This window comes from Dama dama, chromosome 2 (assembly GCF_033118175.1).
Source record: "Dama dama isolate Ldn47 chromosome 2, ASM3311817v1, whole genome shotgun sequence".
NCBI classification, from domain to species: Eukaryota; Metazoa; Chordata; class Mammalia; order Artiodactyla; family Cervidae; genus Dama; species Dama dama.
In genome coordinates, this window is record NC_083682.1 from 15007943 (window position 1) to 15034701 (window position 26759).

General features: G+C 45.8%; 2 protein-coding genes across 7 annotated transcripts in view; both read left to right on the forward strand.

Moving 5' to 3' along the window:
• Nucleotides 1-10906, forward strand: part of PRDM10 (PR/SET domain 10) — a 91783-nt gene extending 80877 nt beyond the window's left edge. For all 4 annotated transcript variants that reach the window (XM_061166603.1, XM_061166601.1, XM_061166602.1 and 1 more), the window contains 3 exons: nucleotides 2382-2550; nucleotides 5390-5493; nucleotides 7975-10906. In XM_061166603.1, coding sequence (XP_061022586.1) covers nucleotides 2382-2550; nucleotides 5390-5493; nucleotides 7975-8172 — 471 coding nt within the window. In that variant the 3' untranslated portion in view covers nucleotides 8173-10906. The remainder of the gene's footprint in view (nucleotides 1-2381; nucleotides 2551-5389; nucleotides 5494-7974) is intronic.
• Nucleotides 10907-11925: 1019 nt separating this feature from the next.
• The window catches only part of NFRKB (nuclear factor related to kappaB binding protein), a 33544-nt gene continuing 18710 nt past the window's right edge, over nucleotides 11926-26759 (forward strand). For all 3 annotated transcript variants that reach the window (XM_061166605.1, XM_061166607.1, XM_061166606.1), the window contains exons 1-11: nucleotides 11926-12043; nucleotides 14680-14835; nucleotides 17331-17532; nucleotides 22324-22451; nucleotides 23147-23321; nucleotides 23860-23961; nucleotides 24558-24631; nucleotides 25455-25539; nucleotides 25878-26058; nucleotides 26271-26379; nucleotides 26608-26734. In XM_061166605.1, the coding sequence (XP_061022588.1) occupies nucleotides 14701-14835; nucleotides 17331-17532; nucleotides 22324-22451; nucleotides 23147-23321; nucleotides 23860-23961; nucleotides 24558-24631; nucleotides 25455-25539; nucleotides 25878-26058; nucleotides 26271-26379; nucleotides 26608-26734 (1318 nt within the window). In that variant the 5' untranslated portion in view covers nucleotides 11926-12043; nucleotides 14680-14700. The remainder of the gene's footprint in view (nucleotides 12044-14679; nucleotides 14836-17330; nucleotides 17533-22323; nucleotides 22452-23146; nucleotides 23322-23859; nucleotides 23962-24557; nucleotides 24632-25454; nucleotides 25540-25877; nucleotides 26059-26270; nucleotides 26380-26607; nucleotides 26735-26759) is intronic.

Here is a 26759-nt window from a genome sequence, read left to right on the forward strand (position 1 = left end):
CTCAAGAGCTTAGAGTCTGGTAGGGATGTAACACATGCACACAAGCAAACAGGGCATGAAGGGAAGGTACCTGAACCATAAAGGATGCCCATAGACTCTCTCCTGACATTCACAGGGGCCAGGACAAGAGCACATATGAAGGCCGCATGTCATTGTATGAGTAGTTAAAGGTTTCACTCAAACCCACCAACCATTAAATAAATATGTTCTGTCTCCCTGCTTGACATAGGTACTTTCATAATAATCACATTGGAAAATATACATGAAGTAACCATGGATATTAAATAAAGTGGATAGTGCTAATTAAAAATTAAATCCACAATGCAGTGGGATAATATTTACAGACTTGTGCAAAATTAGCTGTTATACCAAAATAGTGTGCACTGGAAAACAGTAAAAATGAAATTTAAAAAACAATTAAAAAATTTTAAATGTGTTTTTCTGCCAAACACATGGCTGGCACTGGCAGTGGCCAGGTAGAGGTGGGAGGAAGTAGGGAACAGGATTGTTGTCGTTGACATTTAGTTGCTAAGTTGTGTCCGCTCTTTGGGACCCCATGGACTGTTGCCCATCAGGCTCTTCGGTCCATGGGATTCTTCCGTAGTGGGTTGCCATGCCCTCCTCCGGGGGATCTACCCAACTCAGGGATCGAGCCCACGTCCTGCCTTGGCAGGCAGATTCTTTACCATTGAGCCACCAGGGAAGCCCTTTTTTTGTGGTCTCCAACTGCTTCCTCTTTTGTGTCCCTCTTTTCCTGGCTCCAACTGCTATGGAAATCCGTAGGATAAACATGCACTTTCTCTGCCCTCCTATTTATTTTTTTTTGGTGGCGGGTGGAGGGGGGGTTCTGCTGCTTGCTGTCTGATTGCCCCTCCTCTCCTTCTAGTGTGAGGTTTCTGGTGACTTGTCCCAGCCCAAGACAGGCAGCTTGGGCTCTATCCACAAGGGGCCATGAGTTTCTCTGGCCCACTAACATCACACTTCTGAGTTTTTCAAAGGAACTGGAGGCTGAAGGACCAGGACGGGCTCCTCAGAGTCCCTTGTCAGGATGAGGCGGCTGTTCTATCTTCCTTTGGGAAGCAGGGGCTGTCTGCTGCCCTCTTCTCCTCACCCAGGCTCCATCTTGCACTCACGGGGCCTCGACCCACATGTCTCAGCTCTATCCACACCCCTGCAATTGGCAATCCAGGCCACCCCATTGGTCTCAGGTGCCTGAATACAGTTAGAGGAGCCCTGTGCGGGAGACAGGACCCCTGCGGGAGGCCATGCTCAGAGGAGGGACTTGTGTGGGTCCTGGAAGTGGGTACAGGGCCATTTCCAAGGTCCAGGAGGCCTCACCTGAGAAGGGCCGGCCAACATCCCTGCAGGGTGCCTCTTGCCCACATCTGAGGATGACGTGGATGTGTCATTAGGTTACGGGCCCGCGTCTGAGGATGACGTGGACATGTCATACAGTTATGGGAGCTCAGTGGAGGGAAAGATGGTGCTTAGCAGGAAATCAAAGAAAATCATGTAGAAGTGGTGTCTGAGTTAGGTCTTAGAGGAGGGTGTGATTTTGACATGGTAACTGGGGGAGGCTGTATGATCTGAATATGCTCTCATTGTGAGAAAGACACGGGGGGATGAGTGAGACAGACACAGACGTGGGAAATTGTGGTGTGTCTGTAAATTGTGATGTGGTGTGTTAGTGACAGGAAATCGTGCTTGGAAACAAGGCCAGGAAGGTGTTTTGGAACTGAAGGGTGGACGGCTTGAGTGGCAGACAGTGGTGGTGGTGGGGGGGGGGCTTGTTTATCCTGTAGACAGAATGGGTCCCTGTGTTTATCTCCACTAACTGGGGGGTATCTAGTACACGGAAATGGAGATTTCAACTTCTGGGTTCAACTTCAGTTTGTGTTAAATTACAGGCTAGCTTTGTGACATAGGAAAGTCATTGAGCTTTTTAGTTTTTTTTTTTTTTAAACTATGCAATGAAGATAATTATACTTCCATTCATTTACTTTTCTTTTTTTTTTTTTTCCATTCATTTACTTTTCTAACAATTAAGTCTTTGGGTACCCTTGTAGATAATCATCCTTTGGAAAGTAATTAGGATTTCATGGTTATGATTGCTTTTCATTAATTCTGTTCTTATTTAAAATAGGTCTAATTTTAGGGACTCCCCTGGTGGTCCAGTGGTTAAGACTCCACCCTTCCACTGCAGGAGGCATGAGTTCAATCCCAGGTCGGGGAACTAAGATTCTGCATGCAATATGGTGCAGTCCAGAATAAAATTTACTATTTTAACAGTTTTGCACTCAGCGTTACAATTCCCATGAGCATGATTTATTTTCTTCAGCAACTGGTTGACAGTTCATGCATCCCACTCTCTTTCTCCCCAGGTGACTGGGCAGCCACTGAGTCCCTCCCCACAGCAGTCTCAGCAGGGGCTCAGCCCCTCGCATGTCGCAGGTAGCTCCTCACAGGGCCAGGCCCTCCAGCCGCCTCCCCAGGGCTCCACGGTCCAGCACACGTACCTCCCCAACACCTGGAATTCCTTCCGTGGCTACCGTAAGTAAGGCTGGCACTTACTGCAGGTGGGGGACCTGCAGCTACAGGGCTGAATTTCATCGGCTTTATCATCGATTTTCTGGATTAAAGGTTCATTAGCCATTTTCTACACTCTGCGGAGCTTGTACCTCAATGCGTTTCTCAATTCAGGCAGCGTCTGATGTCAGGGCCACCCTGAAATGACATTTTTCTGATAAGTCAGGAATATTGCTGGAGCAAGTGAAGGCAGGCGGTTTAAGTAGTACAGTAGCTGCATTTAGGATTTCAGGTCATGGTTGATCTGTTCTAGCTGTGTTTATAGAATGTGTATATATCAATCACTGTGCAAGACCCTGTGTGTACAAAAGATGAATATTGACTTTCATACACGTAACACCACACAATAATCATGCTAACCAAGTTTCATTAAGCTTTTACTGTGTGCGAGGAAGGATTCTAAACTGAATCTATATCACATCTAATATTCACAGCAGCCTCCTAGATAAGTTATCAGTACTTGCATTTTATAGGTAAGGCAGTTTGGACACAGAGTAACTCATCCAAGGAACATAGCTACTAAAGAGAGGACTAGGACCCAGGCAGCTTGGGTGCAGAGTTTACACTCTAAACCAGCACACTGTGCTGCTCCTCCTCACCAGACAGTCTTGGGCTCAAAGAAACTGTTATCTCATTGTTATTTAGTCACTCAGTCGTGTCCGACTCTTTGGAACCCCATGGACTGCAGCATGTCAGGTTTCCCTGTCCATCACCAACTCCCGGAATTTGCTCAAACCCATGTCCATTGAGTCGGTGATGCCATTCAACCATCTCATCCTCTGTCGTCCCCTTCTCTTCCTACCCTCAACCTTTCCCAGCATCAGGGTCTTTTCCAGTGAGTCGGCTCTTCGCATCAGGTGGAGACAGATACATGAGTAGCTGATTTCAAAACCCTGAGGTTCGTGTTACCAGAACCAGTTGGGCTGGCTGCCAAAGGTCAGAACAAGTAGAAATCTTGGTGGGGACAACAGCTTTGGGTGTCAGCTGAAAAGTATGAGACCTTTATCACTGAGGACATGGAAGAAACAGGAATAGTAACAGTTAAGAGCTCCATAGCAGGAACTAGGAGAACAGGGGCTGTGTTAGTCTCTGTCTTACTACTGATTTTGTTTTTGGGTCCATCTCTGCTGTGATTGATCTTAGGCTGTGTTACGTAGATTTGGTGTGGAGACAGGCTCAAATGCTACTGTTTCTTTACAATCTATTCTCTTAAATACTGGTGGTCACAATGGGAGCTGAGCCTAGTGTGTGTCAGGGAAGTACTCTTCCTCATGATGAACCCCAGTAATCCTGGTAAATAGACTACACTCAGTTTCATTCCCGTGAGAAGAATATGGAATGATGCCGACAGTCATGGTAGTCATAGTAATAACTAGCATTCTAACCTGGTGAAATGATCTGAAATTTCTTATTTGGGAAAAAAGTTTAAAATATACAAAAATAGGGAATTCCCTGGCAGTCCAATGGTTCGGACTCAGCGCTTTCACTGTGAAGGGTGTGGGTTCGATCCCTGGTGGGGGAACTAAGATCACATAAAGGTGTGCAGTGTTGGGGGAAAAACCCCCCAAAACCATATATATAAACACAAAAATATGCCCACACAAATAGAACAGTAATGAACTCCCCTGTACCAATTATCCAGCTTCAACACTTACCAGCTCACGGGCAGTCTTGTTTGCTATGTACCCACTGTCGTTCTCTCCCAGGTCCTCCAACTATATAATATAATCCACATCATTTCATCCATAAATATGTTAGTATCTATCTCTAAAATCAAGGCAGTGAAAACAAAAAGCACAACTCCAGTGTCGTTATCACACCTAAAAATAAATTACAGTAACTGTTTAATGCTGTCAAATATCCGGGGTTCATATTTCTGTGACTGTCTCATAAATGTTTTTTTTGACAGTTGGTTTTTCAAATTGGGTTCCAAATAAGGGCCATACATTGCCATTGATCATGTCTGTTGAGTTTTGTTTATATATGTGTTCTCTTTCTTTCTCCTAAGTTGCAGTTAATATGTTGAAGAAACTGGGTCACTTGTGTTCCCTACCTTCCGAATTTTGCTGTTGACATCCCTGTATTGTCATTTAAGATGCTTTCCTCTGTCTCTTTTATTTCCTATAGATGGGCAGTTAAATCTAGAGGCTTGATCAGATCAGATTCTGTTTTTTGCCCTCCAAACATTCCGTATCTGTTGATAGTACCTCCATCAGGAGGCACATGACGCTTGTTTGTTTCCTTTACCCCGCCATTTCATTAGGCACTGCAGAGTTGTGCTGTTCTGATGCTATCACACTCTTCTTCTTTTTCAATAAACATTTATGTACTTGGCTGCACTGGGTCTTAGCTGCAGCACACGGGATCTTTTAATTGCATCATATGGGACCTTGTCCCCTGACCAGGGATCGAACCCGGGCCCCCTGAATTGGGAGAGCAGAGTCTTAGCCACTGCACCACTAGGGAAGTCCCTTGATTCTATCATCCTTTATACACTTATTGCTGGGAAACTTCCATAATGAAAACAGTTTTATATTAACTGTCAGGTTATTGTGGGGTATGATTTGCACAGGAATGGCAGGATAAATGCTTTAAATACTTGGCTCATCTCCTTAATTTACCAGTTTTCAAAATAATGAATTGTCTCCTTGTTTTATCTAATCACATCAACATAAGACTCTGGGAGCAAGCAAACCCATGGAAAATGACTCAGTAGGAAATGCGGTCACTGGTGAGATATTTGTTTCTACCACTTGTATTGAAATGTGAGACCACCGAACTGTGGTTCTTTCCTGTTTTTCAGCATCGGAGATTCAAATGATGACACTTCCCCCAGGTCAGTTTGTGATTACAGACAGTGGTGTGGCAACTCCAGTCACCACTGGCCAGGTGAAGGCGGTCACTCCGGTAAGCTGTGCTGCTTGGAGGGCTTTTCTGTTTCCCGTGCTGCACCAGCCCCGCCCTCCTCCCAAACTCTTCTCCTCCCAAACTCTTCATATCTGAGTTAGAAGTATATCTTCTGTTTTCCCATAATATCTTGTGGTACTGTATTATAGCACAGCTTATTTCAATTATTGGTTCACCACCTTTTTCTACTAGGCAATGAATTCCTCAAAAGCTGGGTCTTAGTCTTTATCCTTAATGTCTTGCACAGGAAGCTGGGCTATAGCAAATGCTCAAGAAAGATGTATTCAATTAATAACAACAGTGAACCTTCTGGATCCATATATGTATTTGTTGTGTTGTTGTTTAGTCACTAAGTCATGCGTGACTCTTTTGTGACCCCGTGGATTGTAGCCTGCGTGGCTCCTCTGTCCATGGGATTCTCCAGGCAAGCATACTGGAGTGGTTGCCATTTCCTTCTCCAGGGGATCTTCCTGACGCAGGGATGGAACCTGCATCTCCTGCATTGGCAGGCAGATTCTTTTACCACTGAGCCACCAGGGAAGCCCATACATATAGATACATGTAGATAATTGATCATCTTTTTATGTGTTTCTTAGAAAGTATATGAGTCTTCATGATTGTTGATCCTCAAGTAGGGAGAGAATAATATAATGAATGTGTTATGAAATTCTCTCTCTTTTTTTTTTTTTGGCCATGCCGTGCAGCTTGTGGGTTCCTAATTCCCTGACCAGGAATCCAGACCCTCAGTTGTGAGAGCAGAGTCCTACTGACTGGACTGCCAGGGAATTCCCTGCCATAAATTATTTTGTTGTATTGCATCTGCTACTCTGTTTTTATCCTCACTGGGTTCTTCTGGCCTGCCTCTGGAAGACAGAGTTTGAAATTTAAATTAAGAAAGATATTCTTAACTGGCCTGGGATATTGGGATGTGCCCAGGGGAAGACTGATTACTGCCCAAGAGGCCTCAATGTGTAACAGGGTAGTTTAGTAGCCTCAGAAACCTGGCTTTTTTTTTTTTTTTTTCCCCCAAATCACACCAAGAGCTCACTCATTTCTCAGCACACGAATTCATATTAACTAGACTAAGGAGAGTTGTATAAATCTGGAGTAACACTTTTGTCATGGGAACAGTAACTAATGTAGAATGGAATGGTCTCCTTGGCATGGTGAGTGAAGTTTTTGCTCTTTTTTGTGAGTCCCACAAGGACTTACTGACTCTTTTTAGGCCCTGCCACAGTATACATGGGGCTTCCCTGGTGGCTCAGTGGTAAAGAATCTGCCTGCCAATGCAGAAGACTTGAGTTCAATCCCTGGGTCGGGAAGATCCCCTGGAGAAGGAAATGGCAACCCACTTCAGTATTCTTGCCTGGGAAATCCTATGGACAGAGGAGCCTGGTGGGCTACAGTCCATGGCATCACAAAGAGTCAGACATGACTGAGCGACTAAACAGTTTTGGTCATAGATTATCTGCAGCCCACCTATGAACCACTTAGGTGTCCATGGACCCTTGGTTGAGAACCAGCCCCCTGCAGCTAGAGGAAGACCCATTTGGGAAACCAAATGCTGATCAGAGAGTTGCTTTGATGAGCATGGACTCAGAACATATGCCCCAGATAAATCAAATTCATATTTGGCTGTGGCTTTCTCTCTGGACAGTCCTTGGAAAGGCTGCTACCAGAGTTTTCCTCCGTGGCTTTTTTCTCTCTCAATCTATATAGCTGATCAATCTTCCTTCTGACAGACACATCTTTTCTTTAAAAATGTTAAGGTAGCTGACATGGAGATGTTTTTCATGATCAGAGGGAAAAATGAGGAAAAATTAAAACAGTGTATGTCTTCATAAAGTCAAATTTATTCAATGCAAAGGACTTTATTCTAAGACTGTATTCTTCCTGTGCTTTTGAGTGTTAAAATGTCTCTCATTTGACAGCAGCATTTAAAAAATGATTTCACTTGGCAAATTAAAATTTGGGAACATTAATTCTTACCTTAATTTTGCTGGGTCTTTGAAATTCTGAACTCTGGGAACCATTGATCTTGACTTGGGGGGGTCATTCTGCCTCTTTAAGGATAATTTAACTATCTCTTCTTTGACCCATTTTGTATTTGCCTTTAGACATTAATTGACACAGTCACCTTATTTTATGAATTTCTAAATCCTTAGGGACAATATATAGCACATTTCATTTGCCAGGTAGGTTACCATCATGATGCAAATTTCTGTACTTGATGTTCCTCACTCTATCATTTGGTAGGACAACCAAGGTCCTCCTTTAAGTCACCTTTGTAGTCTACTTCTGTGGCTGGACCATCCCCTCTAAAGGACTTAGGTAACCATCTCCCCCCATAGGTGCCTTTTTGGGTTCCCCTTAGAACATTTCTTTGCATATTCCTTCTCTCCTCCGCCCCCCACCCTCCCCATGGCTCTCACCCCAACTTCTGGCCTCAGATTTCTAAAGATCCTTTTCTTCCTGCTCTAGGGTCATTATGTGTTATCAGAAAGTCAATCAGAATTGGAGGAAAAGCAAGCATCTGCTCTCTCTGGAGGAGTCCAGGTTCAGCCAGCTGCACACAGTGACTTGGACCCCCAGACCACCAGCCAACAGCCCACCCAGTACATCATCACAACCACCACCAACGGGAATGGGAACAGTGAAGTGCATATCACTAAACCCTAACTCCCACCCTCAAGCCAGAATCAAGCAGTCACATCATGTCTTTTCTTATTCATATGTCTGGAAGCTTCTGACACAACTCCTTTTTAAGATTTATCATTCACTCAAGAGTTTGGAAATCACAGTTTTGATCCTCACCAGGGCTTATTTTATCCAGATCATCTTTACCAAGTGGACTCTTCAAACCCTAGGAGTTCCTGCCATGGAATGGAGGTCATTCAGATTTCAAGATGGAAAAACTTTGCCTTGCTCTTGAACTGGTTTTTTAACACATGGATAAGCCTTACTTTTCCTTTGTGGAAATATTAAGATGTATTGTGTTGTACCAAAGGTGGAGAAAGGATGTGCCAAGTCCACGGCCATTGGACTTCTTAATCCCAAGCCACGGCACCAAAGGCAAAGGGGCATTTTGTAGGCGCATATTAGGTAGAACTGCTTCCTCTTGTGAGTTTGCATTTTCAGTAATATAACAAAGGGAGCCCACTGAATATGAAAATTACAATGATGAAACCTTATGATGGTCTGAAGGAAAAACTGTCATCTAAATTTTTCTTATTGCTGATTTTTAAAAAACTTGCCATTTTGGGGAAAAGCACTGTTGGGCTGTTGGTAGTGCTTTGCACAGACCCTGGTCCTTAGCAGATTAGGTCAGAACCTTGTGTTCTGATAGATCTTACTTTATTACTCCACAACTATGGACTCCCTGTACAAGGAAAGGTTGCCTGATGTCAGCGGAATTTAAACTCCCACCTTAAAGCTTGCTCTCCCATTCTCTGGTTGAACTTGTATGAAGGAGATACTGGAGATGACAGTATCAAGAAAAATGGCTAAAGCAACTATACAGAGAGTGAGAAGCACTGAGACCTTGTCCTGCCTTTCAGGATCCGTTTACCACTCGTTGATAAAGGGCGAACCCTTGCCCTTCCCAGGTGTACCTGCAACCCTCGCTCACAGCGTGCGTGCAGTGTATTTTAGTCCTTCCAATACTGTCTTAAAATGAACATTCTTTCAGGTTGGATGGAAAGGTGGTCATCCTTATTTCTTAACACTTTAAATATATTGCAATTCATCTGGGCCTTTTGGTAAGATAACTAACTTCACACCTTGGGGGAAAATTTTAAAAGGTGGGACCATTTATAATGTCTGTTAGGGCAATTATAAGGGATCTGGAAGAAACCCAGTCTTCATATTACATTGTTAGTTGGGAGAGGGAGAAAATTCTGCCTCAATGATAGTTTTTCTTATCATTGTTCCTGGAGTTTGGGAGTCTTAGTAGCTATGAATTCAGTGGGGGAAGGTATTTCCCTTCCTTTTACTGTACATTCCAGTTGTGCACATAAAACATTACAGAAACCAGTAGGTATTTTAGCAACTTTTTGTGACATACATTTTTTAGAATAATTATGGAAATGGTAGAATTTATCATTCCAGAACAGGAAGACCGACCTTCAGTTTCAAATGAAGTTAACTAATTTATTTTATTTACATTTCTGGGTAAAAACTGGCTCTACAAATTAAGAAGTATAGTAGCTTCTTTATGGTAAAGATACCTTTCTGAAAAGTAAGCAATTCTATTGAAGTAACTTTACTAATATGTAGATTTTGCACTTTATTACTGAGACCTCATTCATGTAGTTAGCCCTGAAAATTTAGGCACTAAGAGAACCTGAGAGTTCTTAGGTAGTTGTGTGGAAAATGAAAATGGACTCTGTATCTTTGGTAACAAAGAGGTAATGCTGATGTTTTCAACAGAAAATACAGACTGTGTGTCACAATGTAGAGATTCTGAGTCCCACAGTCCTCCACTGTGATGATTACAAATCTCCTAGTGTTCAGCCTCAAAAGATTTGCTAGGTAAAGAAAATCAAGCTTTCCCAAAGGTCCAGTTAATTTTTTGGCCCTGTTGGGTTCCTTTTTTTATTTGAACCAGCAATGTACCTCCCTCCCCTCAGGAATAACTTATTGACTAAGATGGAAAACTATCATTGAATGGAATGTTCATTTTATGCCAGCTATTTCAAGTTTTAAGATACACAGAAGAGAAAAAATATTGTGGAAGGACTTCTGTTTCTTTCCCATTTAAGTTCTTTCTTTTCCTTTTTTTTTTTTTTTTCGTCCTTATGTGGAATAAGTAAGGACTCTAGAACTATTGATAATTTGTATATTATCAACCAGAGATGCAGGTGTGGCAGTTGAGCCAAACAATTTTGCTTTAAGATCAGGTATTCAGCACATTTATTTTAAGGTAATGGATTTTGAAAAGGACTTGGATTTGAAGAGGTGGCAGATGATAAGCCATCTAAGACCCAATTTGAAAAAAAATTTTGTAGCCACTGTTTATACTGTGGTCTCTCCTAGGACACGCTGGCACTGTAGACTTCAGTGCAGTGTGGAAATTTTGGAGTAGGTTACATACAGATTTTACATTTTTACTGTTTGATTTGTGCCCACATAAACAGATATTTCATCATGTAAACTTACTGTTATTCTGGGAAAATCTATTCTTTTGGTCTTCTTGAATTGTTTTCTGATTTGGAATTATCCTTTCAAAAAACTCTTAGGACGTATAGGGCTAAAAAGCACTTCGTGAGATGCTGAAGCTGACCCACAGGTTGGAAATATTGACCCTACCCTGTTATTTAAATGTGAACATTTATGTACATTCAGTGAGTTATAGTGTTAATAGTCTTGTGCTACTCAGCAGGTGTAAAAATTAATAAATATTTTTTTTAATAAACATCCTTCTTGTTTGTATGTGTACAAAATATAAGAGCTTCTGATAGTTACTTTTTTTTTTTTAATAGTACAACTTGCATTGTTTTGACTCTTTGGTTTACTTTGGTGTGGTCAGAGACACAAGGTCTGGGAATTTATGGCTGACAGTATGGAACGTTGTTCCCCTGTCCTTTTAGTTGGTGGTGTGTGATTCCAGATGCCTCCCAACAGTCTAAAGGGAACTAGAGGCAGGCGTGCAGTCAGCGAGGGAACAGAGATTGGCTTTGTTTGGGAACCACTATTTTCCAAGCAGGGAGGAGCACTAGTTTGGCCTGCCAGCTTGTCTGACTTATTTCTATGCAGAGAACAGAGGACAGTCCCTGAACAACTGGTTGGAAGTACCTGTGTAATAAGAAGTTCGAAGCCGTTCAAAATAAAACCTAGCGAGTTAGAAGAAAGGGGCCTAGGTTCTTAACTATCGAGAATAGTTGAGAGAAGGTATAGTAATAGAGAGAAGACTATAGAGTTTGATTTAAAATGTATTTTAAATGTGTGTACTTTCTTTCTGAACGTCGAGGGTCCAGGGATGGGAGAGAGAACTGGGGCCACGCCGGGGTTAGTGGGAGCGGCACAGGCTCTGATCAGCCTTCTCCTCGATGAAACTTGAGAAATCACAAAATAGGAGCTAACAGCGCACCACGTGGCTGGTACAAAGATTCTTGGATGGAAAGTGCTCAGGTGCCAGGAGCAGGGTATTGCGCTCTGCAAACGTTAGCTAATAAAACTGCATTCACTCACTTATGGGCTCTGGAGCTCGCGCCCAGGTAAAGACTGGCCACACCGGGTTCGCCCTCCGGACACTTCTAAGCCTGGTGAGATTAACGAGCCAGGCAGCAGCCGGCCCTCTAAAGTCCAGCCCCGCGGGCTCTCGGCACTACAGGCTGTGTGCCTCGCGAGCCCCGCCCCGGCACCTCCGGCCCCGCCCCGAAAGCCACGCCCCCTGCACTTCCAGGCCCCGCCCCGCGCAGCCCCGCCCCTTCCGCCGCCCGACCCCGGAGCGTGCACGCACCGAGACGCCTTGCGGGAGCGAGCGCGTCCGGTCTGGGAGCCCGCGGGCTGAGAGGTGCGGCGGGTTACGAGACCGGCTCCCGCGGCGCAGGTGAGGGCGGGCCGGGGCGGCGAAAGCGTTAAAGTGTTGTGTGGGGAGCAGAGGGAGGAAGCGATCGGCCGGGTCTCCGAGGGTCGCTGCTCCCTCGGGCTCGAGGCAGGGGAGCGGGCGCGGTGGGAGCCGGGCGGCCTGGGTGGGTGGGGGTTAGGGTTAGCGCGGTGTGGGGGAGGGGCCTTGGGCGCGGAGGTGGCGCGGGACCCGGGCCTGGGGGCTGCGGAGGGGTTTGCAGTTTGAAGCGGGCGGCTGCCGCGGCCAGAGCCTGGAGTTTAACTTCTGTGTTGGGGAGGGGCCGGGAGGGAAGGTTCTCCCAGGTGCAGAGGAAGGGCCTTGGGGAGAGAGGCCTTCCTGGTTGGTCAAGCGGTGCAGGACGTCGCAAGAGTTAAAAACCCTAAAAAAACCCTTGGCTTCCGGGGTCCCGACCCTTTGGCAGCTGCCTGCTTTCTTGTGTTTTGAGATTCTCTAAAGAGTAGTTGCAGGGCAAAGGTTGCCACCGGGATAGGTTACATTTAGCGATCCGTTCAGTGTAATTGAAGAAACTGGTGAGCAGTTTGTGAAACAGGTGGTTCTCCTAAGAGTCAGGTAAAACCCTGCAGCTGTTACCCTCTTCGGTGCCAGTTCTGTTAAGAGGGCTTTATTCTGGGCATCAGGTTGCATCTACTTTTTTGTTTTGTTTATAAAAGTTTTATTAAAGGCAAATGCATTGTGCTTTCTCAATGGTGTCAGTAATTTAGGCGTCAGAGGTGTTCAAGATGCTGTCCTTCATCGTGTACTGAAGGGTGATGGGACATAGTCCCTTGGGGACCACTCAGCTGCTTTGAACAGGAGTCTTTCCACTATATCATTATGTAGATCTGACATCTCTTCCAGATAACTTGAAATAATTAGGGGAAAGGTGCTTGTTTTAACAGTAATATTACAGGCCTGCTCTTTATCCTTTGAGAGTTTTTCAGAATGAGAAGTCATTACATGACTGCATTAAGCTATATGAATGCATCCATCTGGAAATGATTCACTGCATTTCATGATTGGAAATAACTGTAGAGAGGACCAGAGGACCAGGTCCTGCTCCTCTTCATCTTAGGTAAAGAATTTGATAGCTGGTTAGGTAAGATGTGCTCAGAGTCACTGAGATGAGACTAGGAGTTTGGTGTTTATTAAACCTGTTTTTATTCCTTTCCATTTGGTAGGAATCAGAGTTGGAGAAGGGGTTTAGCAAATGTTTGTAGAGTGGTTGAGTTCAGCCTCCCCTTGGACCAGTTGTTAATAACTATGGCCTCTGCTTTGCACCTAATTCCAGCCATCAGCCTTATGAGATGCTCTCTGAAAAAATTTTCATATGTATGTTTCTAAAGGTAGCCAACAGTGTTCACTTATTATAGGAAGGAGAAAAATAGCATGATGTTTACATGGTTATACATATCAGCTGGACCAACTAAAGTGCATTGGCCACTGACTTTTAATGTTAAGAACATGGATTTGCAGTCCTGCTCACCTGAATTTCAGTCCTGCGTCTGGGGTTGGGCAAGTTGCTTACCTATTCTGATCCTAGGTTTTAGTATCTGTAGATGTAATAACCCTGTCTTGCACACTTACAAGAATTAAATCAGGTACATGAAAGGCCTGGCACTTAACAGGCCCTCATTAACTTAGTGTTACTTTCTGAACTTCACTAGTCTCTGGATTTTCAGTCATTTCTTTTATGAGGGAACAACAAAGAGTTGCTTAAAAAAACAATATTAAGTAAACTATATTAGTGTGAGAGATTTCAAGTGTTGGTCGCTCAGTCATGTCTGACTCTTTGTGACCCCATGGACTGTAGCCCACCAGGCTCTTCTGTCTGTGGAATTCTCTTAAACACTGGAGTGGGTAGCCATTCCCTTCTCCAGGGGATCTTCCCGACCCGGGTATCAAAACCTAGGTCGATCTTGCATTGCAGGCAGATTCTTTACCATCTGAGCCACCAAGGAAGCCCCAAAAGTAGTGAAAGTGTTAGTCCCTTAGGGAAGTCTAAATGGTGGACTCTGACCTAGTTATCATTTAATCTATAAGTCTCATTTTGCTTGTGTGTAAAATGAAGGTATAAGAAATTCTGTTAATTGGGGAGTTGCTGTAGAAGTGTTCTGAGTATTGGGGGAGACCTACTGGATAAGATGTGAAATTCTGATGAGGGTGTGGTGAGAGGGAGGGAGAAGAGCTGTTTGGCAGTGGTTAGGGTTTAAGGACGGAGACGGCAATGACAACCCACCCCTGTACTCTTGCCTGGAAAATCCCGTGGATGGAGGAGCCTTGTAGGCTGCAGTCCACAGGGTCGCTAGGAGTTGGACACGACTGAGTGACTTGACTTTCACACATTGGAGAAGGACATGGCAACCCACTCCAGTGTTCTTGCCTGGAGATTCCCAGGGACGGGGGAGCCTGGTGGGCTGCCGTCTATGGGGTCGCACAGAGTCGGACACGACTGAAGCGACTTAGCAGCAGCAGCAGCTGGTTTTAAGGATAAGGTAAAAGAAGAAATTAGAGATTGAATATTTTCTGGGTTGGATATTTTGTGAAGGAACATTAGTGTCAAGAGATCCCTGAGGTTTCTGCCTTTGTGTCTCATGGTTTGACTGCATGGATTTGTCTAGCTTACTTGTGGAACATAAACAATGGATTCCTTGGACCATATGCTGACGGATCCCTTGGAACTGGGCCCGTGTGGGGATGGCCACGGCTCGCGGATCATGGAGGACTGCCTCCTGGGGGGCACCAGGGTTAGTCTGCCTGAGGACCTTCTGGAGGACGTGAGTAGTGACAGCCACACTGTTGTTTCCGTCTAAGAGTTCTTCTCTACACTCTTTAATACACTCTGCAAGTTTTCAGTCTTTTGTGCTCCCTTCTTTCTGATTTTCTACATTGCAACCAGAGCGATGTTTTAAGTGTAAATCTGTTTAATATTCTGATTAAGGAAGAAAGTATAAGCTTCATTCTACATGTTTAATCACATGTTCACTCGATAATATGGCATAAGCCATATTTTAACAAGACAATTTTCAACAATTCGCTAGATTTTTTTTCTTTTTTAATTATTTGGCCGCTCAGCCTGCGGGATCTTAAGTTCCCCAAGCAGGAATTGAACTTGCACCACTGTGCAGTGAAAGCAGTCTTATTAACCACTGGATCGCCAGAGCTGTCCCAAGAAGTTTTATATTTAAGGACTGAATTGTGTATATCTTTTATATTAGATGTTTACCCAAGTTGTGAATCATGATACAGAATGCATACATTATCTGTCCATAAGGTAACCAGCTTTCTAGTCAATTAATAGTTCATTTCTTGAGAGAGTATTAATAGTGTGCTTTTGACCACTTTTCACAGTTGAGCTGTGCAGTCATCATTGTTAAGGTGGCTTACCATTTATTTAATGCTTATTATGTGCAAGGCACTAGGTATGCTGAAACATGTGTTTATTTGTTTATTTTGCCGAAGTTCAAATATACGGACAGGTATAGAGTATCATGTGGTGAACATCCATGCATTCAGTTTGGGAAGATACTTTCATTTAGTCATATTTTTCTTTCATCTTGTGTTCAGATTTTTCTTTCATCTTGTGTTAAAAATTGTAGATAAAATTAAAGCCAGCATTTTGCCCGTATTGCCTCCTTTCGCAAAGTAACAGCTACTGGACTTGGAATATGTCTTTCCCATCCATGTTTTCTTTGCATGCTCTTTCAAGTAAACCTCTGTATGTCGTTCAGTCAGCCAGCAAGCACTTGTTTGCCCTAAGTGCTTGCTCTGTGCCAGATGCTGAGATGCCAGTAGTAACGTGGTGTGCAGAAGCAGGTTTGTGCAGGGAGGTCTGAGACAGGGAGCTGGAGGTGCTGTGTTGGCTGCCTGCTGAGACACCTGCAGGTGGTTGGTCTCTTGGGTGTCTCCTGCTTATACCCTTCACTGTCTCCCTGCTGTCTGTCCTTGTCATTTAGGATAAAGTCATAAGTACTCACCGTGTTCCTAGGTCCCTTGCTCCTGTCTTACTGTCTGCTGCTTCCCTTGCCCTTTCTTCTTGAGCTTCTTGATGTTGCCTGGACTTCTGTTTATCTATTTATTTACTTGGTTGAAGCGGGTCTTACTTAGGGCGGAGTGGAGTCTTAGCTGATGGACCACCAGGAAAGTCCCCTGAACTTTTTTTTTTTTTTAAATTAAAAAGTGAAAGGTGTCTCACATAAGAATGTATAAAGTGCACACATGTACACACACCCACATATATATATATATATGTATGAGGTTTAAGCAGTAATAAAACACCTGTGGAGCCCCCACTTGAATGCTAACTCTCCTCTTCTCCCTCTCTATTGCCCCTAAAGGTTGCTGCTGTCCTTTGTTTTGTAGTAGTTACTCTTTTATTACTCTGGGTTTTGCTCTGTGGGTTTTTAACCCTTCTGCCTCAGCGCATTCTCCTCTTATCCCTTGCTGTCTTAGATAAGTCACCTCATGTGAAAGGTGTTCTCTGAGATTGTAAGTCTGGGGAGTGTGCTTCTCCCGTGTACTCGCGGGTAAACTTCCACTCCATTGCAATAGCTTGTTTAATTATTCTCCCTCCAGACAGTATACGCACTCGTCCATCTTAGCACACGGCACTTAGGATGTGTCCTGTACATAACTGCCAAGTGGAGAACAGACCTGGTCCTGCTGCTTCGTGTTCTCAGCAGATGCCCTCAGCTCTTAGAGTTCTTGCCTCCCACATGGACTTTTTCTGCCCCTCATCTTGAGCTGAACTGAGATGTTCACCATCCTATCCCCTGTTGGCAGAAGTGGTTTCTAAATGAGATTCTCTCTGCTGAGCTCATTTTCCTGAGGATTATTATTTACTGCTGGGTATAACATTGTGGTTTATATGTAATCTTTACTGATCTCTCAAGTTTTTTTTTTTTTTTTTTTTTGGCTGTCCTGTGCGGCTTTTGGTATATTAGTTCCCCAACCAGGGGTTGAACCTGGGCCCCAGCAGTGAAAGCACGAAGTCTTAACCACTGGCCTGCCAGGGGATTCCTGACAAATCTCTCAAGATTTCAGAATTGGGTAAAGATCAAAGGAATTTTAGTTTGTTTAAAAAACATAAAAACTTGGATGGTGTTGATGATTGCACAACATTGTAAGTGTATTTAATGCCACTGAACCGTACACCCTAAGATGGACAGAATGGTAGATTTCATGTTATGTGTATTTCACCACTTATGCACAGAAAACTTAAAAACTGTTTTTTTTCTCGTTTGCTTTCCTCCTGCTTTTCTGATTCTCCCAGCCCGAGATCTTCTTCGATGTAGTCAGCCTCTCAACGTGGCAGGAAGTGCTGAGCGACTCGCAGCGTGAACATCTCCAGCAGTTTCTGCCCCGCTTTCCTGAAGACAGCATGGAGCAGCAGAATCAGCTCATCCTCGCCCTGTTCAGTGGCGAGAACTTCCGCTTTGGGAACCCTCTGCACATCGCCCAGAAGCTTTTCCGAGGTATGTAGCCCCACAGTCTTGTCTTTAGAGGCTTGGGAGTGGGAACACGCCCCCTTCTGTGCGTACTCCTTTCACGTTACTCTGCTTTTATGTGCAGACGCTGTCCACTCAGAGTGGCTGTTCTTCTTTTTAATAAAAAATTTTCACTTAATAGGAAACGTAAATCATAGTAGACATTGCTCATTGATTTGTTATATGAATCCAGCTGTGTAGCCACCACTGAGATTAAGAAGCAAAACATTATTAGCATCTTGAGGACACCCTTTAAGAACAGTCATCAGAATTCACTAAAGAATTCACGAATTCATTCATTCATGTCAGTTTACCATTTGGTTTGTTGCACATATTTATGTGTGTGTGATGCGCATACACTTTTTTCCTGCAGAAAAGTTGACACTTTCCCACCAGGCGCTTTAGCATGTAGTGTATCTCTTAGCAAAGACGTCCTTCCACATAATCACAGTGTTAATACCACACCCGAGAAACTTCACAGTGAACAGGTAATAGCATAGTAGTCCTTGTTCAGATTTTCCCAGTGGTTCAGTGTCCTTTATGGTCAACTTTGAAATCCAGGTTGTGCTCATGGTTTGTGTGTGGTGTATGGATTTCCTGTCTCTCAGCTCCCTAAATCTAGGACCTTTTCCCCCTTGTCTTTCAAAATATATTTGTGACAAGCCCAGGACACTTGAACTGTAAAATGTCTTGCTTTCTGGGGAGTTACCATTGCTTCCTCACGATTTAAATTTGGGTTAAACATTTTGCCAAGAAAGGAAATGGGAAATTTCATCCCCTCACCCATCCCCCACAGAGGGCATGTGATGTCAGTCTTGGTTTTGATCACTTGGTTCTGTGGTGTCTGCCGGGCCTACTGACTGTAAGGGTACCTTTCTCCTCCTGTAATTAATATGCAATCTATAGGGTCATATTTAGGGACCATGTGATAATCTTATCTTCAAAAAGCCTTTGTTTTCCCCAGTGGTTTTAGCACCCACCAATCCTTTCCTGAATCCGTAATGACACTGGAGATTCCAGAATGGGTTAGGGGTTACTCTAAAGTCCCCTTTGCTCCCTGTCCCATGGAGAGTCACAGAAGGTGCTTCTCCCCTTCGCGATTTCTGGGGTGACTTTGCTTTGGCAGGAGCCCCTGAAAAACACCACCTCTTGAGTTTTGTTAAACTGGACAGTTTGACAGCTGCAGAAATATTGGGGAGAAAAAGCTTATCATTTCATACCTCATTATCTTGGGGGTTCAAATGAGTGTTCCCTTCTTTGGTGGGTTATTAAGGAGGATTTCCCCTCTGGTTGGCCAAGGTTTATGTGGCTGAAGCCACTTCTCAGGTGAGAGTTAAGTAGTAGGCCTGGTTGGTGGTTGAGGCCATGTCAGGGACTGTCTGTGACGTTGGCATGTTTCCTTCCAAATCAAAGTGATGGTCCTGGTGAGGATGCAGACAAGGAACGTCAAGGTAGGAGTTCTGTGCTTCTCACTGTCCTGCATCGTGTTTCAGGTCCAGTGTTGATCAGGATGGCTGCGTCACCATGGTTACTGTGGTTATGTGTCTTGACCGAGTTGGCATTGCTGCCAGTTCTCTTACCTTTGGTTTTGTTTTCCTGGTAATGTTTTAGATAGACTCCTTTTTCTTCTTAAGCCCAGATGCTTCTCAGACTCCCCGGTCTTCTGTTTCTGAGGAAAGCCTCATCTGCCAGGGACTCGGCTTCCTACTTATAGCCGCACCCCAGCTCACTGTGGTCATTGCCCCCTCACCTACTTATCTTGGAGGAAGGACCTTTCTTCGTTTAAAGCTGACGCCAGCTCTTGCTCTTTTCATGTTTTGCGTCCTCCGGGACCTCATTTCTTAGCAGTTGTTCCACCGTGTGTATTTGCTGTACTTGTTCTTATTTCAGTCTGTAGATGGGATCAGGGATCTCACACTGAAAAAGTCCTTAACCATTGTCCCCTTCATCATCATCTGTCATTTTCCCTTTTCTCCAAACTTCTGGCAAGACATCATAGCTTGCAGTCCTTGGGGGGCTGTCCCCTGCACCTGTCAGTATCTTTCTAAATTTTAAACTTCAAACCTACAGAAAAGTGATAAAAATCTGTAATTGACACCCACATACTCCTCACCAGGTTCACCAACTATTAACATTTTGCCCCATTTATTTTCTTGTCCTTATTGTGCTTATTACCACTATTTTTAGTTTGCCTGAACCACTTGAAAAATCCTAATTTTTCAGCATTCATCTCTGAAAAGCACGAACATTCTCTTAGGTAACCAGAAATGATCAAGTTCAGAAATACATAAAGTACTGTATTGAATTTAAATTCTGAATGTTAGTATGAAATTTAACACTATTATGCTACTGTGTGGCCCATATTCTTATTTTGCTACTTGTGCCAGTGCTCATTTTTTCCTCTGGTCCATATTTCTTTTCAGTGAAAATGCAATTTGCAGATCAGCAGATGATTTTCAGTTCTCTTCTTAACCCATCCGTAATGTCTGATGTCTTGACCATAATGTCTGATGTCTGAAGTGAGGCCTTCGCCTCCCCACTTTGCACTCGTGGCCCTCCCGTTCCTGACTTCCTTCTGGGCCTTGCACACCCTTCCAGCATACCCCTCTCTGCTGAGTCCTCATTGACTCACTGTTCCTGCCTCTGCTCCTGCCATTAGGCCCACTCTCCTTCCTTACTTGCCTGCTCCCATCTACTAGCTCTTCTCTGGGAGCTCCTACTGGGGCTACTTCAGACACCATCTCCACACAGCCACCAGCGGGAGCATCTCAAAGTTTCAGTTTTCAGAATATTTGCCAATTGTCTTCACTTGGAATAAAACCCACCACCTACCAGGCTCTTTTGCCCTCTTACCAACCTCACCCAGAGCTGTAGTTGCATTTTCCCCTGCTCTGTGGCTCAGCGCGGGCAATGGAAATACTACGTGAGCCACATGTTCAGGTAAAAAACTTACAGTGACCACATTAAGAATACTAAAACCAGTTGATTTTAATGATGTGTTTTCTTTAGTTTGATGTACTCAGAATTCTATTTTAACAGAGCATTTGTCTGTTGTGGTTGTCAAAAGTTGGGGAAGCTAAAGACTGAAGGAAGGTCACATCAGAGAAGTACAGAGGTAAAGAAGTAGAATTTCCATCCAGTTCCTGTATGTCAGCATCAGTAGCATTAAACTCTTGCCTCTCTCCTTAAAAGTCAAATTCCCTATTTCTCTACAGCAGGCAGCGTTACAACGTGGTGGCTGAGAGCTTGAGCTCTCGAGCTGGATGGCCTGTTTTCAGACTCAGTTTCCCCCTTCAGCTGTGTGACCTTGGACAAGTTATATACTTTCCCCACGCCTCAGGCTCTTCTGGAATGTGAGAATGTAGTGGTATCTTCTTTATGCAGGGAAGAGGGGTTGTGGAGATGAGGTGAGTTACTATATGCACGGCCCTTATACGGTGACAGTTATGTGTCAGGTGCTGTTCCAAGTGTTTGCTCTTATTGATTACGTCGGAATGTCATTCAAGGCGGTTCGAATAAAAACAGACATTTTGATGCCATGTTTTAGCTCTCTGAGATTAGCTGTTCCATCTGTCTCCTTAAGTTCACATTGTAGCACCCTGCTTAAATCTAATATTCCAAAACGGACTTCTCTCACTGCAGCTCCCATGATGGCACCAGTTGCCCGTGTCGAGTGATCTGGGTACCACGCTCCTCTTCCTGCCCCAGCATCCAGGCTGTCAGCAGGTCTAATCTTTGTCCCTTGAAATACATCTCAGGGCTCTACTGCTGCTCACTTAAGCACTACTTAACTGATCAGCTGACATATGCCTTTCTTCAAGGTTCTGGAGCTGTAGTCATGCTCTTAATTCTAATAGGGGAAAACAAGATGATAGATAAGCAAGTGTGTCTCGGTGTTACGCACTGCAGAGACTCAGGAAGGGTCGTGGGCTTGGGGGTGACACGAAGGAGCTGTCTTGGGTGGTAGTTGGGTAGGGCTTCTCTGATGAGGTGCATTTGGACAGAGGCTGCGTGAAGATCTGAGGAGCAAGCTGTGAAGACACTGGGTCTTAGCAGGAAGCCTTGCAGGTGGAAGGGCGCGAAGGAGAAAGGCCTCGGGGAAGTATGGTGCACTTGGGAAATAGCATGGAGGCCAGTGGGGCTGGGGTGGAGGGAGCAGAAGGGAGGCTGGTGGAAGAAGAGGCTGCGATGCATGGGGCCCGCACAGCAGGGTCTGTAGGCCTCCTGGGGCCTCGGCTCTGCACTGGATGTGGGGGGACAAGGTGGGACCAGGCCACTGTCGGCCCTCACCTGGACCACTGCGGTGGTGACCATCTTTATCTTTTGCTCTTGGTTGTGTTATTCTCCTGCTTCAAACCCGTAGAGTTCCCCAAGCTATACAGTAGGTTCTCATTATCTTATCTATCTTATACGTAGTAGTATATATATATATCACTCCCAATCTTGAAATTTTTTAAACATAAGAAAAGCTGAAAAACAGCATATACAATGCGCACCCATGAAACTGACCCGTGTTCGTTAGTTGCTGTTTCCCACGATTGCTCTAATCAGGCCTCATTTTATGTCGCCGCCTCTCGGGCGACTCTTCTTGCTCTTGAGGATTGTTCCAGGTTGGTTCCCGCACAGCCTCAGGGAGTCGAGTCCCGGCGTGTGTGCTTCCTGTGTCTCCCCACCGCCCTTCGCGCCCCCTCCCCCAGCACCGTCCCCTGGTCAGTGCAGAGCTGTCCCCACCCCAGCCCACGTGGACGGTGGCTGACGTGGCTGTGCCTGTTCCTGCAGACGGACACTTCAACCCCGAGGTGGTCAAGTATCGGCAGCTGTGCTTCCGGTCGCAGTACAAGCGCTACCTCAGCTCCCAGCAGCAGTACTTCCACCGGCTGCTGAAACAGATCCTGGCCTCGCGCAGTGTAAGTGTCCCCCGTCCTGGGAGCTGCGCGGACACGCACCTGGTGACCCTAAGCGGCGGGGCGGGGCAGCAAGGAAAGACCACGAGGACGGAAGCTGCCTGTCCACCCCTAACACGGCCAAGTGCACCCTTCCTTCTTCAGCTGCATTTTCTTTTTTTTTTTTTTTTTATTATTATTATTATTTTTTTCCAGTGGGTTTTGTCATACCAGCTGCATTTTCAGATGTTAGGACAGAGGGGAAAAAGGATACGTCTTAGAATCGATGAAATGTCATAGCTTCTTTATTTACCCAGAGAGGTGGCTTTCAAGTCCGTGGTGGGTCATTCAGGAGAACCAGGTTGCCCTCAGTTTCACGTCTGGGTGCCAAGGGGAGCCAGGTTTAGTGGCCCCAGGTCTGGACCAGCCTCGGGAGGCCTCAGGGTCAGGTAGTTATGATCCTTAGAGGACCTGTAAGTTTCGGTGTGAAAATACTCAGGTGTCTGGTGTAAGTATTCCTTCTCGATGGAGTGGCTCTCCGATTTGGGATTTTCCACCATAATCAGTAGAAGCCCCTTTTATTTGAACGTATTCATCCATGAGCATCTTTGTGATCGGAGGGAGGGAATTGAGCTTGTTGAAGAAGAGAGGGAAGCAGGGACTTGGGGGACCAGCCAGAGTACGCTGCCAGGACCCCATCCTGTCTGTTGTGTTTGCAGGACCTGCTGGAGATGGCCCGGCGGAGCGGCCCTGCCTTCCCATGCCGGCAGAAGCGGCCCTGGCCGTCGCGCGCACCCGAGGAGCGGGAGTGGCGCACCCAGCAGCGCTACCTGAAGGTCCTGCGGGAGGTGAAGGAGGAGTGTGGGGACACGGCGCTGTCCTCCGACGAGGAGGGTGCGTGCCCTCGGGCCCTGGGGCTGGCGTCCGTCTCCACCGCAGCTGCTTGTCCGCCTGGAGCGGTGGGCACCGTTTCCCCACCCCCGCGATGAGGAAGACATGCCTCTGCACTGTGGTCTGTCTGGGCCGGGAGTGGAGCTCGGAGTCCCTGGTCCTCCCGCCCTGAGGCACTCCCGCTGGGTGGCTGTGACTGCAGACCACTTCACTCCTGGCGCTCGGGTGCCCGCGGCCCTACTGCGGGCTCTCTGGTTCTGCCAGCTGCTCGAGAGGACTGCTTCCCCACAGGAGGGGCGTAGTGACCTGGCCTCCACAGTGACCCAACACCGTGGATGTCTCTCCTCCTGGAAAAGCTGCTTACGTGACCTCAGAGCTACAGTCCGACCGGGGTGGGGGTGGGGGGCGTCCGGAGGGAGTGCTGGAACCTGGCTTCCTGCTTGTTGGCCTAGCCATCTTGAACCCAAACGACCACTTGGCCGGTCTCCCCTGCCGGGGTCCAAGGCCATGTTGGATTTACAAGGAAACTTTTCTTTTGAAGATCTCAGCTCGTGGCTTCCAAGCTCCCCAGCACGCTCCCCGAGCCCGGCTGTTCCTCTCAGGGTGGTGCCCACTCTCTCCACCACGGACATGAAAACTGCAGGTGAGCGCTGCTCGGGGGCCGGGGCGTGGCGGGGGGGTGTGGTGGTGGGAGCGGCACTGGCTTCTTCCTGCCAGGAAAGATCAGTGTTCCTTAGAACCGGGAGGTTTGGAGAAGTTTTTGCTTGGCTCTACTTTTTTACAAATAGGCCAGCTAGCATTTCTTCCTTTACTATGAAAATTTCCCTTAGGATTTGATCAGCTGGCATTTTGGCCTAGAGAAAGCAGAATCTTAATAATACTAAGGGACAGTTTAATAATAGAACAAGAGTGGTAACCAGAGGCATAACAGTTTCTTGGCACGTCCATGGAATTAGAGAATATTTTTAATTGGATAGGAATCAAAGAAGACTGGAGAAACTTCTAGGCGTTTCAGGAGCAGCTGAGTACGGAGGTTATTGTTACTGACCAGCTTACAGAAGAGCTGCAGAGTTGAGTCAGTGACTGTCCATATTTTAAGACTGCGGTACTTGCAGCACACGATTCAGAAGGGAAACCCAGAAAAGTCTTCCTTTTGAATACTAAAGCGGCCAGGAAAATGTGAGTCTGAGCCCTCTGGAAATAAGGACTATCCATGTGGTTTAATTCCTTTTCCCTCAGATAAAATAGAGCTGGGGGACAGCGACCTGAAGATCATGTTAAAGAAGCACCACGAGAAGCGGAAATACCAACCAGTAAGATTGGAGGGGGTGGTCGGTAGCTTGTCAATCTGATCTCCGAGCGGGCGTCCTGAGGACCATACATGGAGTCACTGCGTCCTCAGTCCCCTTTCCTTGTACTTGTTAGAGGGCAGGAGCAGCATGGAAGCCCAGGAACACCGAAAATGTGAGGAGAGGGCAAACTCTTGGACTTCATAAGACATGCTCACCGTGTTGTCGGATCTAGCCTTTAGGACAGTACCGCTGTGTGAATCACTATGTCCAGTTTGCAGGTCTCAGAGAGGCCAGGGGGCTTGTCTTCTGCCTGATGGCTAGCAAGCAGCAGAGCCAAGCATCAGAGCCTGAGCTCCTCCCACATTTTATGTTTCTATTGCTCCACACCACCAGATCAAGGTAACGCCAAGCCAGAGAGTGCAGTGGAGGAAGGAAAGGCAGTCCTTCTAAGGCAGAGGGGCGAGATGGGCAGAGTCTCCATGGGAGTTAAATCCAAGTTCTGTCTCTGTCTTTTCCGCTCACCATGATGTTGGGTGAATCCCTTCATTTCTCTGAGCGACATTGTCAGTCTTTGTAAAATATAGCATCACCTAACAGTACTATTTGAAGAACATATAAAGAATGCACGAGAGCTTTATGAACTTTGAATGCCACACATGAAAGGTTCTCCTCTGCCCTGTTAGAAAGAGCAGTAGTTTTTCTCTGTGTGTGTTTTAAACTCAACACAGTTTCCTCAAGCACACCTACCATCTAATTGTGTCTGTTAGGTACATGGGCAAAATCACCAGCAATGTCTGGCTCCTCTCTGGGGCCTTGATAACACATCTCTGAATATCGTGTCTAGGATCATCCGGACCTGTTGACAGGGGACTTGACTCTGAATGACATCATGACTCGAGTGAACGCCGGCCGGAAGGGCTCGCTAGCAGGTAAGAACATCCTGCAGAACGTCTGGCTGGTGTCTGCTCACACAGGCCTCTGCATAGCGCAGAAGGAGATGTAGCTGCAGCCTCCTCCTTGCTGATGGTCTTTGTTTCGTTATCGCCTTTTATGGATTTGTAGGTGGAGAATGGTTATTAAATCAGATCAACAGATCACTGGCTTTTTAAAGCACTCATTGGGTTTGGTTTTAAAAACAAAACTGTGTCTTATTACTGAGGCTTTTCTTTCATTTGCTAGTGGGCCTTGGGAAAATAATAAGCAGATAAGTTCCCTCATTTCCTGATGTAGAAGTTGTAGTTTTATGACATGTTGTTTTTTCCTCCAGCCCTATATGACTTGGCTGTCCTTAAAAAAAAGGTTAAAGAAAAAGAGGAAAGGAAGAAGAAGAAAATAAAATTGATCAAGTCAGAGGTAGAGGACCTGGCCGAATCCCTGAGCGGTCCCGAAGGGCTCCCACCCCTCTCGCAGGCTCCATCCCCTCTGGCCATACCTGCCATCAAGGAAGAGTAAGTGAGCAGAGGGGTTCATGGCTCAGGGCTACCCCTGTGCGGGTGCCTCCTCTAAGCCCCGAGTCCTCCCAGGGTCCTGGGGAAAGTGCGTGGTGTGGTCCTTCACTGAACTGCATCCGTGACTGCTAGTAGGCTTGGAGGGCCTACAGCAACTGAGAGGTGTGGTGTTTTTTTTTTTGGTGGTCCTTATCTTTTTCTTCCCTTACTAGGCCTCTCGAAGATCTCAAGCCTTGCCTTGGAATCAATGAAATATCTTCCAGCTTCTTCTCTCTCCTGCTGGAGATCCTGCTGCTGGAGGGACAGGCTAGCCTTCCTTTGGTGAGAGTTTAGGAAGAGCCAAGGGCACTGCGATTTCAGGTGGTAGAAATCTTCAGCCGACTGTGGCTTGAGAATTCTGGGCTCTCCCCAGAGTTCTGCAGCCAGCTTGCTTTGTGACTTGGGCTCACTGGGCAGACACCGCTGGCTCGTTCCAGCACAGCCATAGAATTGCTGGTGTGTTGAAACAGGGGAAATCTAACCCCGTCCTGCCTTTTCTCTCTCCCTCAGCTAGAAGAGCGGGTTTTGGACTGGCAGTCCTCTCCAGCCAGCTCCCTCAATAGCTGGTTCTCCTCGGCCCCCAACTGGGCAGAGTTGGTATTACCAGCCCTGCAGTATCTTGCTGGAGAAAGCCGTGGTAAGGTGCTTTTTTCTGTAGGGTC